Source organism: Meriones unguiculatus, chromosome 5, assembly GCF_030254825.1.
Source record: "Meriones unguiculatus strain TT.TT164.6M chromosome 5, Bangor_MerUng_6.1, whole genome shotgun sequence".
Taxonomy (NCBI): Eukaryota; Metazoa; Chordata; class Mammalia; order Rodentia; family Muridae; genus Meriones; species Meriones unguiculatus.
Genome location: NC_083353.1, coordinates 116946178 through 116964304, shown reverse-complemented (window position 1 = coordinate 116964304; position 18127 = coordinate 116946178). Strand labels below are relative to the sequence as shown.

Genomic DNA, 18127 nt, shown 5'->3' with positions numbered 1-18127 from the left:
CAGAAGTGCTGCAAAGTGTGGAAATGCTTCCTCTTTGTTTTTCTGGAGTAAGGTGTGAACTCTGTGGGGTAAGCTGGGAGATAAAGCCATCAGTGCACGATGGAAGAGACTCCAGGACCCAGAATTTCTCCTTTGAGATGGTGAGGGCAGGACTATGCCATGGTAGGGAGCACTTGTGAGAGGTAGGGGTCCTGCCTCTCCACTCTGATTTCCTAGCTGCTATTTGACACTTGATCTCAAGATGTCACTGACAACATTATTTCTCTTCTTCCATTTTCCATCCCACAAAAGCTGGGAAGAGCTTGGAACTAAAGCGGTGCTTAGTGGTCCCATGGCATGCTCTGTTTGGTCTCCAGGATTCTCTTCCCAAACGTAGCTGAGAACCAAGAACCCGCTTGGGGCCATAGTTCCCTCAGTAGCTTCCTCACAGGCACCCAGGATGCATGGGTTGTGAGTCCATAGTCTCAGATACTCCTGGTAGCATCACTGTGTTCCATTCACCGCCTCTTGCCCCTCAGCTGAGACCTGGCATGATGTGACCAGAACATGATGGAGACACCAAGGCAGCCCAACACCTGCAGAGCCAGAGGGGAACTTGACTGGTTTACAGAATCAACAGGGTTCCCAGCAGCCTTTGGGTAAAGGAGCGTTTACGCAATTGTTCACGATGCAGTAGCCACCCTGATTCTCATCCTGTTAGTTTGGTTCTCTTGTCTCCATATAAAGGAGCATTTAAGCCACAGAGACGGTAAGCCTCTTTGTTAAGGTTGCACAGCCAGACCAGGGGTTTTAATTTTCCCGAGACTTCTAGCCTGTGATAGTTTCTTCTCATTTTTACTTGGTTTTCATTTACTTGTTTTTCTCATTTTTACAGGGCTTTTCAGGCCCTGCCAGCACCCCCCACTCCCATCCCCAGGACCTGGAAGGGGCTTTAGAGGAAAATTCTCAAGAAGAGACTTCCAAGTCCTGGGCTCTTCCCTCCTTCCCCCTCCTTCCTCTCTCCCTTCCTTCCAGATGTTTATTGAGTCTTTACCACATACTTTGCCAAGTTCAACACCCGGGAGAAGTGCAAGGAACCAGCCGGGGGTCTCAGCATCTATGGGACTCGCATTTAATAGGGCAGACACACAGCGGTAAACAAACAGATGGGGCAGATGCAAGGAAAATGCACAGAATAGGAGTGAGCCAGCCATGTGGCTGCCCAAGAAAGAAGATTCTGGACCAGAGAGACACCAAATGCAGAATATGTGGTGTGCTAACAGACCATCAAGAAGAACAAAGATGGAGATGAGGAAGGGAGAATCCAGGCTTCAAAGGCCGTGGGAAGAAGTTTGAGATTTGTTCTGCATGAAAGGAAGAACCACTGGAGAAATTCAAGCCAGGACCACCTGGCCAATTCTCAGAGACTGGGTTTCGGAGGGACCAGGGTGGCAGCTGGGAAAACAGGAACTGATCGCAGAGTTCAAAGGAGAGGTGGTGCCCGTGGTGGAGGTGGAGAGAATGAATGGAGTGGTGGATGAGTCAGCACTGTGTTGCTACAACAAGATACATGGGGTAATTACCTCATAAAGAGAAAAGGTTTAAGGGGTTTAAGGGTTTCAAATCTAAGATCAAGACTTAGCCTGAGGCCTCTGGTGAGGGTGCCACATGGTAGTGCTAGGCAGCACAAGCCAGGAAGTAGAGAACAAGGAAGATGTGGGGTCCCATAGTCCCTTTCAAGGGCATACCCCTTATTATGATTGACTTCCCATTTAACCTTTACCTGTTAAAGGCCCTAAGTGTCTTTCTAGTAGTGCTGCTCTGGGTCTAACACCTTTGCAGTTGTATTTTTGAGGGCGCAGTCATCAAAGCCATTGCAGCTGGAAAGGTATCAGAGTCAGAGCCCTCAGGTCTTGCTTCTGCTGCTTTGGGATACTGTGACTCCAGCGTGGAAATTTCTGTTGTGATCCCGGTCAGTGTAAGATTCCTGTGAGGCATCCAAACTGACTGGATGAGGAAGCCAGTAGATGTGCAGGTCTGCAGCTGGGAGACATGCTGGCCAGCTTCTGCTCAGAGGTCATCGGGCAGAACTGAGGTTCTGTGAGGCAAGGGCAATGCAGGGCACAGTTCCCAGCTCAGCTCATGCTTAATCAGTGATGGGAAGAAAGCAAGATGATTCAAGAATGAGTGACAGCACACCTTTGGCAGACCCACTGTCATAGACCATGGGGGAGAGGATTTGTTCCCATCGATCCATAAGTTTCTTCTAGGGAAGAGAAAAGTTTGGATGTTCTTGGGCTATGTAGAAGGGCCTGCTAGACCCTAGGGTCCTTGACAGTATGAATGATACCTTTTCCCCTGGCATCAACTGATATGGTCCAAAACAGGTTGTACTACGCAGAACCCCAAGTTCTGGGAGTTTTCTTCTTGTGCAAACATGGCACCACCTGAAAAATGGCTCCTGGAGCTGACTCAGTGCAAGGCTCTCGCAGGAGATTTAAGATAAGCAGGAGCACGGGCTGCCTTTGTGGCTGGCTTGTGTAAGCACTTCAGCAGACACACAGGGGCCGGTGCTGAGAGGAAGGGTCCAACGATCCTCAGCACATGGGCAGAGAGTAGAGCTCACTGCCCTTTCATGGAAGTAGAAAGATGAGCAGGCTGGTGGGGGGTGGAAATCATAAGGAAACTGGGTCAGAAGTGGTGTATACAAAGAGATCGGCACTCTGGACTGTCAGGCTTGGAGGTAGACTCAGAACAGAAAAGATACTCCCCCCCCTCCACCCCCGTTGAGGTTGTGAGCAAACTCCATGCCAAGGGGCTCAGGCCATACCCTGTAAGCTGAAGGAGTCTCTAGGGCCGTGAAGATGGGGCACGATAGGCTCTACACAAAGCGTCAGGATCGTGACTGAGGAAGCTGGTGACTGACAGGGACGCCTAGGGTTCAGTGGGAAGGAAGAGAGTTGGAAGCTAGGCAGCAGGGGTGGAGACAGAGACAGAGACAGAGAGAGAGAGAGAGAGAGAGATTTGTGGGGTGTGGCCTGAAGATTTAGGAGTGGACGATGACCAGGACAGCAACAGTCAATAACATTAAGAACATTTCCTCCATGCGCCTGTTTGAGAGCGGTAGGCATTTGCTCACACCTTGTGAAATGTGGAAGGAGAGTGTTATACCACCTTAGGGCTGAAGACCAGGATCTGAAGACCCAGATCAGCTCACAGAGTTTCATCTGTTCAGGGTTCCGCTAGAGTTCAGAGTCCAGGTGCTGAGTCCACAGTTGAACATCCACCACTGGTCCCAGGCCTGGGTTCTCCAAAGTACAGTAGACGGAGAGAAACATACCAAAGATAGGGACACTGAGAGAAAGCACATTTTTGTTTGTTTGGGTGTTTTTTGTTGTTTATTTTTTTATGAGACAGTATACGCACACGAGAGCACACACACACAGACACAGACACACACATACACTCTCTCTCTATTTATGCTTCATAGCCCAGGCTATCCTCAAACTTGTGGCCATCCCCCTGCCTCGGGTTCCCAGGGACCGGGATGGCATGTACAACCCACCATGCCTGATGAGAAAGCATGTCTTTAGGAAATGAGAGTGGATGTGCCTGATTCAGAAGACCAAAGTAGGGTGGGTGTGATTCATGGAGGACCGCTGATGGCCATTTGCAAACCAGAGCTCTGAGCCTTCTGAGTCCAAGGCAACAATGGCAGCCTTCTAGTGAAGCTGGCTGCCTTCCTCCTGAGCAGCCTAGAGCTGGCCTCAGGGACACACACCTGGTGGCAAGGTCCCAGTTTCCAGTGCCCACATGGCTGGGTGCAGACTGGTGATACGGAGCCTTACATGGCAGTTAGGACCCCAACCAGAGAAATGGCCGTGCCCTGCTCTGACACCCCCCCCCCCCCAGGTGGCTGTGGCTCTCTGGTTCTTGATGTTTTGTGCAGAAAGGACAGACTGTAGGATCACCTCAGCGTTTGGCTTTTTTCCTTGGAAAGAAGCCAGACTCTAGCTCCCCAGAGCAGCTGGTGCCAGGAACCTTGATGGTTCTATCTCCAAGAAAAAATGCTTGTTTTAAAACAGCACTGTCTACCTCCAGAGAAGCAAAGCTGCCAAGTGGATAGGAGCAGAGTGCCTTCCTGTTCGTTTGAGGGTATCTTCCTGTTAGTTTGTGGGTACCCTGCGGGCTGCATGGTGAATCCCTCCACTCCCAGTGTTAACTTCCTCTGACTCCCTCGTCTGCCTGGATCACCACAAACACTCTTTGGAGAGCTTCGGGGAAATAGTGAACTGCAAAGTGCCGGCGTCTGCATTCCGCCCTGTCCTTCCCTCTCCGGCTACTGCTCACTCACTCTCTCTTTTTGTCGAATAAGCAAAACCCAGAGCAAATTTATTCCTTGGGTCTCATATGAAAATGCGAGGTAATTGTTTCTTTTTGCTATTGTCAATACGTTTCAGTTCAGTTCCTTGAACTTTGCTCTCAGCTCCTCCTGCCAGCTCAGTTTAACATGCAGGTTACCCTACCTCCCATCCCCCACCCAACTCTCATCCTTCCTAACAGGACACCTTTCCCCACTTCAGGCCTTGATGGGAACAGTCATCTTTACTTGGGGCAGGTGAAGAAGAAGGGCATGGTGGGACCTGCTCTTTCTTATAGTGAAGTCCCTGCGTCTACTTACGCTTGATGCAGGATCCTATGTCACTGGGCTCTGTCTAGCTATAGGAAGCACTCTGAACTCAGAAGTAGTCAATGTGATTAATATCCAGGTCGAGGTATAATTAGCTGTCTTGATTTAATGTCACTGTGGCTTGGACCATCGCCAGTGTGCATGTGCTTCAGTGGCTGGTGCCTGAGGCAGGGCAGTGGCTTGGCCTCCAATCTTGACCATGAAGCTAGGCATCTCTCTAGGCCTCTATTTCCTCAGCTAGGGGATCTTTGTCTTGTTGGCTCTCAAGGGCATTGGGCTAAGTGATAGTACAGGCTCAACCTGGCTCAGTCTGCACCTCAGTTTCCATTCTTTCCTTACTCCTCCCTTCCCCAAGAAAAATGAGGCCATTCTTCTGCAAGAAGGGCAGGTTCTAGCCTCCTGGCCCTGTAGCCTTAGCCCTGCGCACTTAGCCTTACTGTTTCAACTTGCTCATTCAAGATATGGGCTGGTGGCATTCTCTTTCTTGTCTCATGCAGCTGATAGAAGTGAAATCGCAGATCTTGAGCTGGCAATGGATTTGGGCATTGCTCACAGGAGTCCGTTTACTCATCCTGGGTCTCACGGCTGATGAGCATCGTGCAGTCAGAGCTCAGCACTTTCCTGGCATCACCTGCAGGCCCACCTGTCTTTTAAACCGTAAACATATGAGAGACACGCACCTCTCCCTATGTGATGGTGGACAGGCAGATGGCCCTTCTCCTGCCATATGCTGCGACTCAGGGCATTAGGGGCTGAAAGAGCTTGTGTACCAGGGCATCAGATGAGGAGGTGCCCACTGCTGAGCAGCGAGCTTGCCTGGCTGTGCTTTCCCTTCCTTTCCTCACCGGTACTCCCACACTAAATGTGTGTGTGTGTTGTCAGGGGACCCTCTCAGTGCTGTGTGACCGACAGGGGCCTCCTGTCCTGTATGCCCATCTGTAGGCAGAGCACACCAGGGGCAAAGGTCAGCCCTCACCCTGGATGGAGAGGCCCGTGCGTGGTCCAGTAGTCAGAACCACGGCAGTGTTGGGGACAGGGAGCTGGCAAAACTGGAGGAGGAAGGATGCTCTGCCACAGAGAAGAGGGAGGCATTCAAGTGGGGAGAAGCAAGGGGCAAAGCCTGGAGGCAGAGACATGGGGGGTGTGTTTGGGGGATCCTGGGCTCACAGTGTGGAAGCCGGAACAATTTATCTTGTGAGCATTTATGGTGCCGGTAACTTCACAAGACTCTGGGTGGCTTGGGTTGTTCAGCACAAAGCCTGGATCGTTACAGTGACTCCTAGTTCCTGTCCCCGTGACACTTGGTTCACCTGCCCGAGGATGGAACAAGCCAGAGGGACACATCATAGCTTACAGTCTCCCCTTCTCTGAGAAACTTGGTTAAATTGGGGTACCTGGGGCCCAGCAAGAGGGGGGAAAACCGTAGTCTGCCTTGGGATTCACTTCAGCCCCTTCTGGGTCACAGAATGACTTGGAACCCGCCTGCCCGCCCGCCCTAGCCCGCCTCCTCTTGAGCTGGCTTTCCGCTTATCTTAATTTATTGATGAAAACTTGTTTTACGGTCCAGAGCACAGACGGCAGCAGCTCCTTGCCAAAAGAAAGCACACTGCAGATCGGGAAAGCAAGCCGCCTCCTGAAGATGGGTGGCTGGGGACCCCGAGGCCGGCAGCAGGAGAGTACATCTCAGTGACGCGTGCTGCTGCGTGCTCTACCTGTGGTGACAGCGCAGCTCCGGGAGGCCAGTTAGGTCAGCCATCGGGCCACCTGGTACGAGAGCAGAGCAACCCAGGGTCCAGCAGGCAGGACGTTTCTTGCCTCCCACACACTGGTTCCTGGCTTCAGCTGTTCTGCCTGCCTCCGTCACCTGTGTGGATGCTGACTGCAGGCCATAAATACTAGTAATGGCTCCCGTTTATTGCTGTATACAAGGCACTGTACTAGGAAGTTTATTTTCATGAATCTAATTTAGTTCTGACGACAGCTCTGGGTGGTACGTAACGTTAATTCCCATTTAAGATGTGTGCGCTAGAGAAACCCCCGCTGCTAAATGAAGGGCCTGTGAACTTGAACACAGCCAGAGTTGCTTCTAGCTTTTTCTGATCCATAGTTCTCGGCTCTGGCCAGTGCCATCCTGTGTGCTATGATCTAGTCCTGAGGACCAACCGGGCCCAACCCATGGGGCACCTGCATGGGACCAGGCTAGCTGAGGGGGCTGACTGGTGGGTAACTAGCCAGGCTTTTCTTACTGCTTCTTTCCGGAAGTTGCTCGCGTGCCTCCCACTGAAACTCCATGTCCTTGTGGGTAATCACAGCATCCCTGTCCACCCCATCCGTCAACCGTGGTCACCTCGTAGATAAAGGCCGGGTGCCAGCAAGCTCCGGTGTCCTCATCTATAAAAGGGGGATAGCAACTCTGCACCTGCCAAGATAGGGCGTGTGAAAGTGCTCTCTGCAAAACAAATGGGCCAGGGCACTTGCTGTTGGTTCCTGTTCTGAGACGGAGGGGGGCGAAGAACTGTGCACTGTTGTTTTGTTCCTCTTCTGCTTGTCGCACAGAAGGGCGGTTAGGACCCTGGCGTGCCATCAGCAAAGATTAGGATCGTCTGGGGCGTACTGCATATACCACCTCCAGCCCCAGCACGTCCACCTTGTCCATGCCATCCCCAGACTGGGGCCCTGACACCTCTCCCCACCTCCCGTCACTCCACTTTCCTGAGTCCCTCTCCTGCTCCTAAAAGAGCCTGGGTCACAGCTTTGGGGGCCAGGGGTGGGTGGGGAACACTGGCCTGGGAGCATTGGCCTGTGTGCCCTGCCCCAGCAGCCTGCTTGCTCCCCCTGTGTCCTGGCCTCTCCACACTTTGTAACACACCATTTCCGCTTCCGCCAACTCAGATTGAGTGAGAAGTTGCTAAAAATGTGTGATAAAACAAGGTTTGAGATTTTTTTTTTCTCTAGGCCTGTAGGAGACATGCTGGGTTACAGAGATGAGATAGTTACGCTTGGCAGCATCCTGAGGGCTTGACCGTCACGTCCACAGGGAGGTGGCAGAGATGGCGTGGGTCAAGGGTTCTGTGGGCAAGGCCCTGCTCCACACGCAAACGCCCCGACTGTGGATGGGCATGCCGGGTGACACCGGGACCAGCAGCTTTGCAGCAAGAGTGGCTGTGTGCATCTTGGAGGGCAGAGGGTGACCCACGATTCCATCTTGCGAGAGCACAGCCGGCTGGGCTCTTGGCACAAGTTGAGTGGGCTCTCAGGCCATCACTTAAGTTGGTGCTGAGACCATCCCTGGCAGAGACCTAGCTTAGCTGGCTGTGTCCCCCACAAGGCATGTCAGAAATGCCACTCTTCTGGCGTGGGTGGGTGCAGCTCCGGCTGGCAGTCCGGTTGGGCCTCTGATGCCTCAAGGAAACAGAGTACAGGTTGACCATACCAAAGGGCTAAAGCAAATTGTGTTGGGTCTTGGGCTAGGGACACACCTGACTGTAAATGTCAGACACTGTTTTTCTCCATTTTCCTCTGTGCAGTTACAGTGCCGTTTCCTGAACTCTGGTTGCCAAAGAGTCACCCTCTTACAAAATGGCCTCCCCTGTGGTGAGGGACAGAGATAGTAGAATGAAGCCTCTCAGTGGCAAAGTAGCGTCACTGGGTGGCTTTTCTCCATATCTGGAGGTGGGGGCAACCTTCCGAAACAGGAAGAGCAGGCCCTGGCCCTGTTCTGGGGGAGTGAGGCCCAGACACGATGAACTTCACCGTAGGGTGTATTGTGAATTCACAGTTCCCTTGCCTTGTCCCCAACCCCCACACTTTCAAAGACTTTGAAAAATAGCCTAGTACTTTGTGCAGTATTTTATTCCAAGGAGCAACAGGCACACAGCAGGCACCAGCCCACTCATCCTTGTAAATGTCCCCAGGGCTGAGAGGTGCTTCTTTCTCACTGAGTGAGCAGAGAAACACTGGAAGGGTCAGCTGGCCTGCCAGGGCACCCAGGACCTCACCACCACCTTCCCAAGACCTCACCACCACCTTGGTCTCCGGTCCTGATATTTGGCTGCTAGTGATCCTGCCTCCTGCCAAGGTGAAATGGGTGGTCACCAGCTATGATGTAATCCTTTCGCCCACCCCGCCTCCCTGACAGACCCAGCCATGGTTGCCTTCCTGGCAGTGATGTTGTCATGAGTGCCTCTTGTCCCCCATTGATACCATGAAACAAACATGGGGAAAAGAGTAGAGGGTGGGTGCCTTTAGTGTCCTTTTGCTGGGCTTCAGAAGCTATGACAGGCTCTGGAGTCCCCAGTGCTTCTGGCTTTGTAGTGACCTTGGAATGGAGATGGCACCTTAAGTGTGGTTCCGGGCTGTATCCTCAGATCTTCTCTGGCTGCAGAAGCACGGGTATCTCTGCTCCTGGGGTACAGATGGGTGCTGGTGAGAGCTGCATGCCTGTCCCCCAGTCCTGCCTCATCATGGAGCACTGGCCTAGCACCAGGTCCATGGCCAGGTAGGTTACTGGACTTGGGGAAGCCTGAGGCACGACGCTGTTTCCTGCTGAGCATAGGGAATAGGCCTGTCCGGTGGTCACAGTTTCCCTCCCCTTCTGGCAAAGGGCTTTTCTAGTCCAGTGCTCTAGTTCAGGAGGCAGAGACCTAGAGGCCATGACTAGATTATCGACATTCCTGTTGGAACTCTTTTCTGGGCTATCTTCTCTGTTCTAGCCCATAATCTTCTATGTGTTCCAAAAGATAGGGACAATCCAAGGAGCAATCGAGAGCCTGTGTCTAGGGCCTGGAGCTGAAGCCCCTAACCCCTGCCGCCAAGAACCAGCTGAAACTGGTTGGATGGGTGAAAGCCTAGGAACCGGGAGCCACAAGCGTGCTTCTCCCCAATGCCTGCCTGAGTTGCATCTCATTTGCACTCCATGGACCACCTGGCAAGGCGAGCGCTGGGCCCGGAATGTGCCTGATTGGGAAGAAAGCGCACTTCTGGCAGAGTGCGCCAGCGTGGGGAGGGCAGCAGAGGCAATCAATGTTTATGGACTGTTGAGTGATCACTCTTCCCATACAGGGTTGGCAGGTGCTCTGTGTCATTTGGGGCTCTTTGGCATCCCAGCCACACATCATTCTGTGGTCCTTCTAGGGGCCATTCCTCCAGCTTCATGCTTTCTGGAGGTGGGAGCACCCCAACCCATCGTAGTGTCCAGCCATGCAGGACGCTACAGGCCACGTTAGCAGGTAGGGAGACACTGGCTTCTGAGAAAGCTGATGGGCCTGAGGACAGCGCGCGGCAGGACAGCTGCCCTGGATAGGTGCTCTTTCCTCCTGAGGGAGTGAGCCTACCTTTAAGGGCTGTGTTGGGTCAGCAGAGGGTGGGTGGCAAGGAGCCCTTGCCCCTTGCTCTGTTAGACCAGCACCTTTCTGCGCCCTTCGGCTGGCTGTGAAGCTCAGGACAGAGCCAGATTCTCCTGTCCACACTGGGTCACCCTTGAGTCCCATCAACCCTGTGCAAAGGGTGAGGTGCTGAGTGGAGCTGATCCCATTTGCCAAAGCCAGACCCCAAAGTCCCATCAGATGAGTCATACTCCAGCAAAGCCAGCCATGACCCTCCCAGAGTCAAGAGGACAGCAAGCCCTTAGTGCCACCAGTGGGAGGTGGTGACTGGGTTTGTCTCCGCCCAGGCCCTTAACCCACAGAGGAGTGACAGGTGCTGTCCTCAGGCCTTGTGGGATTGCCCTTGACAGGGTTTTTCCCATCCTCACATGTTTGTTTCGAGACACATAGATACCGAAACACGACTGGACTCACTCTGTCCTGAAGAGGGATGTGGGGTGGGGATTGGGGATTCAGACAGCAGTGTCTGAAGAGACTTGACACCCCAAGTCGTGTTCAAGAGCAGCAACCCCAGACATGTGCAGTGCCTCTGCCTCAATCCCACCTCCCAGCACGTCTGTACGTCTGTCTGTACAGAACCAGCCCATGCTGGAATCATCAAAATGTAACTGGGTTGTGGGTTGCAGGTGCTTTATGCAATGTCTATTTGGAGGAAAATTAGGCTTAGAAATAAGGGTGTGATCTCCCTGTCACCTATAAGCAGGGGGTTGGGGGGGGGGGCTGTGAAGTGGAGCTGTGAAGAAACTGGAGGCTTATGAGAAAAACAGCGTCCATTGAAGAACGACCAAGGCATAGTTGTATTCAGCTTGATATTTTACACATACCCAACAGGAGGTAGAGCCGCCCTGGCTACCAGTCAAACCAATGGGGCTTAGGCTGGGTTGTGAGTGTGGGAGGGCAGCGGTATCTTTGTCTCTCCGCGCTGGTTCCCTCCAGTTCCAATGACTTTCAGCAGAGGGTGACTCAGGGGTGAGAGACGTAAAAGCCCTTTCCTAGGCCAGGAGGAGACTTGGGAGAGAGCGCCGTTAAGTACATATGTTCAAATATTTAAAGGCCTGTCACACTTGTTCCTAGGGAGCTCTGTGGAGATGAGGACTGATGTGCGTTAGCCACAGGGAAGCGGGATCTGAAGTTAATAGACTCCTTCCCTGGAGTTGTGTGGAGGGGATCCAATGCGCACTACAGGCAAACACTCATCAGATGGGGGTGGGGGATGGGAGGGCCTGGCATGGCTGCCTCCCCTCTGGCCTCACAAAACCACCACAGCCACCATCCTCGTGCCGGCTGGGTGACTTTGGCGGAAGTCTCTGACTTCATCCTTCCTTTTCCCTGGGTATGGAATTGGAAGTGAGCTCTGCTGCTCCCCTCCTCACCAGCCACCAGCTCCACGTGCGTGCGTGCATGTGTGCGTGCGTGCGTCTCTATGGCTATGAGAATGAATGAGCTGCAGAGCCCTTGGAGGGAGGAAAGACGGCCGCCTGCAATTCAAAGTAGCGGCCCCTCTCCCACCCCGGCGGAGCCTCTGTGCTCCCCGCTGCAAAGTTCTTAGCAGGTTGGCATCTCTCAGGGCCAGGCAGGCTCCTAAAGGAGCCAGCGTGTCAGGCTGTGCAATTAAAATCGCTTTGATTGTCTCTCTCATTTGCTATATCTGCTATTTATTAAATGCCATTATGTCACGGGCCTGGCCCCAGCTCATGGAAAGCATTGGGGAGCCGATGTCTCCTGCTAGCCAAGAGGAGATAACGGAGGCCTGGGGATGGTGTGGGCCTACTGCTGGAGTCTACCCCCGGAGCCCATGTCTGGGGCAGCTCCCTCCGGGCATAGGAGACAGTGGTGTTTACAAGGCCAGTGGTGTGCAGGGCTGTGCTAGGCTGGGGCTGGCGAGCACGCTCCAACTGGGTTAGGAGTTGTTGAGGGGGTCCTTGGGTTTCTAGGAGTGGAGAGGAAAGGGCATAGAAGGAGCTTTTTTTGTGAGTGGGAATGTGTGTGTCTTCCCGTTTCTGAGCTGTGGCCTGTTCAGCTACCTACCCACCCACCTACCCACTCATTCATTCAGCTGCTGGAGACATATTTAGTATTCCAAGCGTTTTTCTGGGCCCTATGGTGGAAGAACAATGGAAGACCGTGATTCTGGTCCCTGGAAAGAGCCGTGGTTTTGGTGATGGAAGCCTGGGGTGGCTAAGAGCTAACACGCATTCATGACCATGCCCTGAATCAGTCTATCCCAGGAGGGCCCACCTCTTCCTCATTTCGTGGGGCTAGAAGCCCCGGAGTGAGGTCAATTTAGAGCAGCCGTAGGCCTGGAGACGTGGGGTGCCTGTGCGAGTGTCCCACCTGGGGACAGAAATGTGTATTTACCTGGTCAGTCAGTATGAGCCACACGGGAGATGAGATAGTGCATGGGTATGGTAAGCCAGTCATTACTGATGAACAGTGTGGGGAATTTGGTTGCAGGGCTGGCTTGGTGTGCCCATATGCTTCCGGGGCCTCAGTTTACCTGCCAGACATGTGCTTGGAAAGTTCCTAGGAAATGGGGAAGGCTGACACAGGCCGATGGGCCCATCTTCTCTCTGGGGCCTGCACCTTTCCTTCTGCAGGACCAGGGCAAGGTCCAGATCAAATGGTCCTGAGAAGTGGCTCCAATGCGTAGACAAGGTTGGGGAGCTATTCCGGGCCATTGAGATATATTATGAACAGAACAGAACTAAGTCCCAGCCTTGATGGGCTGTCTGAGGACATTAGGGTAGGGGTTTGTCTTTTCAGCTTCATATGTGGGTTTCTTTGCAGCCCTGAAATGAAACTTTTGAAAGTCCCTTGGTTGAGGGAGCTACAGAGGAAGCTTGGAACTTAGAAGCCTCCTTGGCTTGCCCTTGCTTGGAGACAGGTTCCAACCAGGCCCAGCCTGCATGAGGGGGCTGATGACCTCCCTTAGTTGGGGCTTGTATTGGCTGGATCCTGATACCCCTGAGTCACTCTGCCTCGCCCCAGATTCTTCGGCCTTGGGCTCTGTGGTAGCTCAGTCATCTCAGTTGAGGCAACCCTCTGGTTTTAGAAGGGAATTTTCTAGAATGGCGCTTACTAAGCTCTCTGGCACCCAGCTTTGGCTAGGCCACCAAGGCCTTGTGGTTCCTGAATGGTTCCTACCACGGGGATGGGGGTGGTTCCCTGCCCTCCTCCTGGCCATGGCCCTGCTCTGACTTCAAAGCTGGCTTCCTGTCTTTATGTCCCCCTACCTATCCAGGGCAGGCCTTGTTCCCCAATCCCACAATAAGCCTGTGTCTGCAGTCACCTCCTCTCTCTTGCCCATAGCCATCTACCAGATGCGAGCTGACCAGCTTCTGCTCCAGCTTGAGGCCTCACAGAGCGTCCATGCCATCCTGCCATCCTTCCCAGGGTCATCAGGGAGATAGGAGCGCTCTCTGTAGTGGCAATGCTCTTAAGGAACTGACTGGTACCTGGCCTGGGGAGGGGGCTCAGCGCAGTATTTTCCAGCCTCTTTGGTATCAGGATAAATAGTTCCTTGTGGTGGCCTCTTCGGAGCACTGTAGCTTGTTCAGCAGCATCCCTTGGCCTCTGTGCTCTAAATGCCAAGAACATTTCCTCTGAGCTGTGATAACAGCTCACTTGAGCTGTGATAACATAAGTGTCTCCAGGTGTGCCCAGAGAGCACGACCTCTCCTACCTGAGATCCACTGGTCTAGGAGGTGAGGGCAGCACTGCTGAAGCCTGGCTAGGCCTGGGCAAGAAGTGAACAGAGCAGTGGTCCAACCAGAACCACAGTTTAAAGGGAATCTTCAGGCACAATCTTCTACAGAATCTTCAGGCACACAAGACCCATGCTAGCAAAGAGGCATTTTGGAAAAGGGGTCCAGGCAGTTTCCTATAGGGTAGACTGAAAAGCAGGGCCAGGGCAGAGGGGTCTGGTGTGGGTAGGGGTGAAGCAGGATGCATCGAGTGCTTCTTACCTGGCAGTCAGCTCTTCTAGGGAGGAGCAGAAACAGGAGGAGTAGCACCTGAAGCCAGAGAGTAGGGGTTTGTCCTAGCCTGCCAGCGTCTTTCTGTCTCCCTCTGTGTCATTAGTTGTAAAATGAAGCTAATGAAGCTCCAGTCTTTGTTCTCCTCTTGCCTGGAACCTCAGGTGGGGCTGGGTCATCTGTAGCCTGTCATGGAATGTTGATGTCAACAGGAGACCCCCCCCCCAGGACATGGGTCACACTGTGCATGCCCTGTGCACAGAAGGTTGCCTGAGAGCTTCGGGTAAGGTGGGGGTGGGGAATGGACGTGGGAGCTTTGGAAGGAGGCTGTCCAGGAGTCAGGCCCAGGTTCTTATGTGCTGGAATGGCCTGGATCTCAGCCTGGTGGGACCTCAGGTGGGAGGTAAGACGAGACACGAGTGTGGGGTTCAGCTCTTACCCGCCAGGTGGAAGAATGCTCCTGAGCTGATGCCTGCGAAGCTTAAAGACCATATTGAAGGATATGGGGTGTGAAGTCAGAGAGCCAGTTGGGAGAAACGTGGTCCTGGGAAGCTCTGAACTGCTGAGGTTTCCCAGAGACCTGCTCCTGGACACCATAAGAGCACCCCAAGAATAGAAGGGACCCTAGCAGGCCTGTTCCAAATGAGTAGAATGGAGAAAGCTCTGCCCTGACATAGGCCTTCAGCAGCAGCACGGCAGGGTCATCTTCCAGCCTCGGGAGTCCCCAGGCCAGGCCCCTTCATCTAAAGCGAATACCTGCCCTGGAGGGTTTTCTGTTACTCATTCCAGGGTCAGATTCCTAGAGCTATAAATCTTTGTTTCAAAATCATGAATTTTCTAGGGTATGATTAATGAAAGAAAAATTGAGACGGCAGCACAAAAAACTGACCGGATTGAAGAAAGTCAGGGTGACTGGCTGGCTAGAAGTCTAGGGCATCGCAGGCCAACCTAGCAAGCTTCTGAACCAGATTGGAGCGCCACCTAGTGGTCCCAGAGGGCATTAGCACAGACCCATTCTCACTACAAGGCTTTGAAGAGGGGTTCTGGGCCTGTAAGTGCCAGAATCCTAGGAGCTTTGATATAGTCACACTGGAAGGTCACTCTGGTTGCTCTGGTTGCTATTACATGACCTAACTCCGGATCTCCACAGCTCCTTGGATCATTGTTGGCTTAATAATAATGGTTGTGTGGTCTGGGCCACCTTTCTGTTTTCCCTTTTATCTGAATTCTCTTTAGTCCCCCAACCCAGCTCACTTTGAACACTGTGTGTCTCCCATGGGACCGTGTCTCATGCCCCTTCATGATGTGCGTCCACCAGCCCTCCCCTAGTCATTGCCGTAGTCTCTGCATGCGCTGGCTGTCTCATGCCCTCAGTGGCCTCTTCCGGGAATAGCAGCCGTGACGATTGTCAAAAACATCAGTTGGATCATGTCACACTCAGCCCTGGGGCAGAAACATCCACATTTCCCTACCTTCAAGGTCCTGTTCTCTCTGTCCCCTGCCTGCATTCCCTCTTTTTTTTTTTTTTTTTTTTTTTTAATCTTCTACCACGTGTCACTGCGGTCATTCTCTGGCGGCCACAGAACAGCTTGCCCCACCATGGTGGACAGGCTCGGTCCTAACCTGAGGCCTCTTAACTTTGATGCACCTTTTTTTTCTGTTCTTGCCTTGCCACTTACACGGCACACTCTGTCTTTTTTATTTATCTGTGCTTGTGTTGGTCATGTGTATGTGATCATGAGTGTTTCCTTTCCTCTTAGTCAGGATGTTGGCCGGGGCTGTTAACTACTTTCTCCTCGCCCTGCTGTTTGATAACCGTGTGCCTGGTGAGAGTCCGTGGGCTGTGTGAGTGAAGGAAACTCACCTCCTGGAAGCCAATGCCTTTTCCGCTCGCCTCGGGTGCCTGAGCGTAGATGTCCTTGTCTCTGCGTGTTCTTTCCCACAGTGAGAGCGGCCAGAGAGCGGGAGCTGTGCTCACTTCAGAGAGGCAGGCAGTTGGCACATTCCCAGCACACAGTAGCTGCCCGGGAAAGGCCTTTCAACAAACAATGCTCAACTCTATTTCTTCATCTTATTAGTCAGGGTTCTCTAGAGAAACAGAACTTACAGGACACACACACACACACACACACACACACACACACACACGCACACACAGGATTTGTTTGTTTATTTGTTTTTCAAGACAGGATCTCACTATGTAGCGCTGGCTATCCTGGAACTAGCTCTGTAGTTGAGTTCAAGGCTGGCCTTGAACTCACAGAGATCCACCTGCCTCTGTTCCTGAGTGCTGGGATTAAAGGCATGTGCCACCACCACAAAAAAAATGGGCTTTGATGGAGTGGTTTACGGGCTGTGGTCCAACTATTTCAATAATGGCGATTTGTTCCATGGAAAGTCCAAGAATCCAGTAGTTGTTCATTCAGTCCATGAAGCTGGCTGTCTCATCTGGTCTTTAGTATACACCAGACTCCAGAAGAAATAGGCTCTAATACCTAACACCAGTGAAGGACTGGCCTGGCCACCAATGGCGAGGGCAAGCGCATCCGTCTCCCATGTCCTATATAGAGGTACATAGGCTGCCACCAGAAGGTGTGGCCCAGATTTAAGGTGGATCTTCCTGCCTCAGAAGGTCTGGATTCAGGGTGAGTCCTCCCAAGAGCAATGCCCGCCTGACTGCTCTCCTCTCTCTCCAGCTCTGCGGCTGCGGACTGCTTGGAGTGGGCATCTGGCTCTCTGTGTCCCAAGGCAACTTTGCCACCTTCTCCCCCAGTTTCCCCTCGCTGTCTGCAGCCAACCTTGTCATCGCCATAGGCACCATCGTCATGGTGACGGGCTTCCTGGGATGCCTGGGGGCCATCAAGGAAAACAAGTGTCTGCTTCTCAGTGTAAGTTGGACCCCATGTCCCTTCGTTGCTCTCTGGGGCTCCCAAACCTAGGTCTGTAGAAATTGCTTCTGTAATGTTCTGTCCCGACCCCTCTTTGACATGCGATTTGTTGGGGTTTGCCTAGGAGTGGTGACGCCTCCCAGACCTGAGAACCCTGCCTATCCCTTGCCGCCCCCCCCCCCCCCCCCGCAACCCCTGCCTTCTTGGTAGGCAGCCACCCCTGTTAATGCTGTTGCCATTATCCCACACCCATGTTTGGACTTGTCTTTCAGTTCTTCATTGTGTTGTTGATGATCCTTCTGGCCGAGCTGATTCTGCTCATCCTCTTCTTTGTCTACATGGACAAGGTAAACCTTGTAGCGGGGAGCATTACGGAAGGTCACACAGCCCCAGAGCGGGACCAGGCCAGGGGAAACAGGGGCTAACAGAACCTACAGAGTGGCGTGCCAGAGGCCCCAGGGTCCCCCTCCAGCCACTTCCCCTCCCCATCTAGAAATACCACTCCAGCACTTCCAGCTGGCCTGGTGTGGGTTAGGGAGGAGAGCCAGGGTGGCCCGGACGCAGCCGACCTGTGCCATCGCCCCTGATCTGCCAGGTGAACGAGAATGCCAAGCAGGACCTGAAAGAAGGGCTGCTGCTGTACAACACTGAGAACAACGTGGGGCTCAAGAACGCCTGGAATATCATCCAGGCCGAGGTGCGGCTCGGGCCTCCGAGAGGGCTAGGACGGGGCGGGCCGGGGGTCACCTGTGCTGTCTGGGGGAGCCGCTCCCGCTGGAGCATTTGCCTAAACCCGAAGAGCCAGGCAGTACCCTGGGGTACTACTGGGGAGGGGCGCGACAGATGCCTGGATGGGGGAGTGGACAGGCCAGGGAAGCTGTGGTGAGTGTTCAGGCTTCGTGGCGAAGGACAGGACTCACCAGATCATGTGTGGCTCAGGTGACAGGCTCTGACATTGACAGGAACACAAGTGTCTGTTCCCTGGTGTGCACCCCACATAGACCCTGGAAGGAATGGGGGGTGGGTGGATGGGCAGTCAGCTTGGGAGGGACCGTACCCACAAAGGAAGGAGCTCAAGGTACTGGTGAACAAATGTTGGGCTGGGTTGTCCCACCCCACAAAAGGTGCGCAGCCCTGAGGTGCAGCAAATAGCCTTGCCCTCTCCCCCTGCTGGTCTAGAAAAGAGGAGTCACTACCTCCAAGGGCCTTGCT

General features: G+C 53.3%; 1 protein-coding gene across 7 annotated transcripts in view; it reads left to right on the top strand.

Annotated features, from left to right (window-relative positions):
- Positions 1-18127, top strand: part of Tspan9 (tetraspanin 9) — a 185611-nt gene that overhangs the window by 163166 nt on the left and 4318 nt on the right. For all 7 annotated transcript variants that reach the window (XM_021637063.2, XM_021637062.2, XM_021637065.2 and 4 more), the window contains 3 exons: positions 16724-16915; positions 17188-17262; positions 17511-17612. In XM_021637063.2, coding sequence (XP_021492738.1) covers positions 16724-16915; positions 17188-17262; positions 17511-17612 — 369 coding nt within the window. The remainder of the gene's footprint in view (positions 1-16723; positions 16916-17187; positions 17263-17510; positions 17613-18127) is intronic.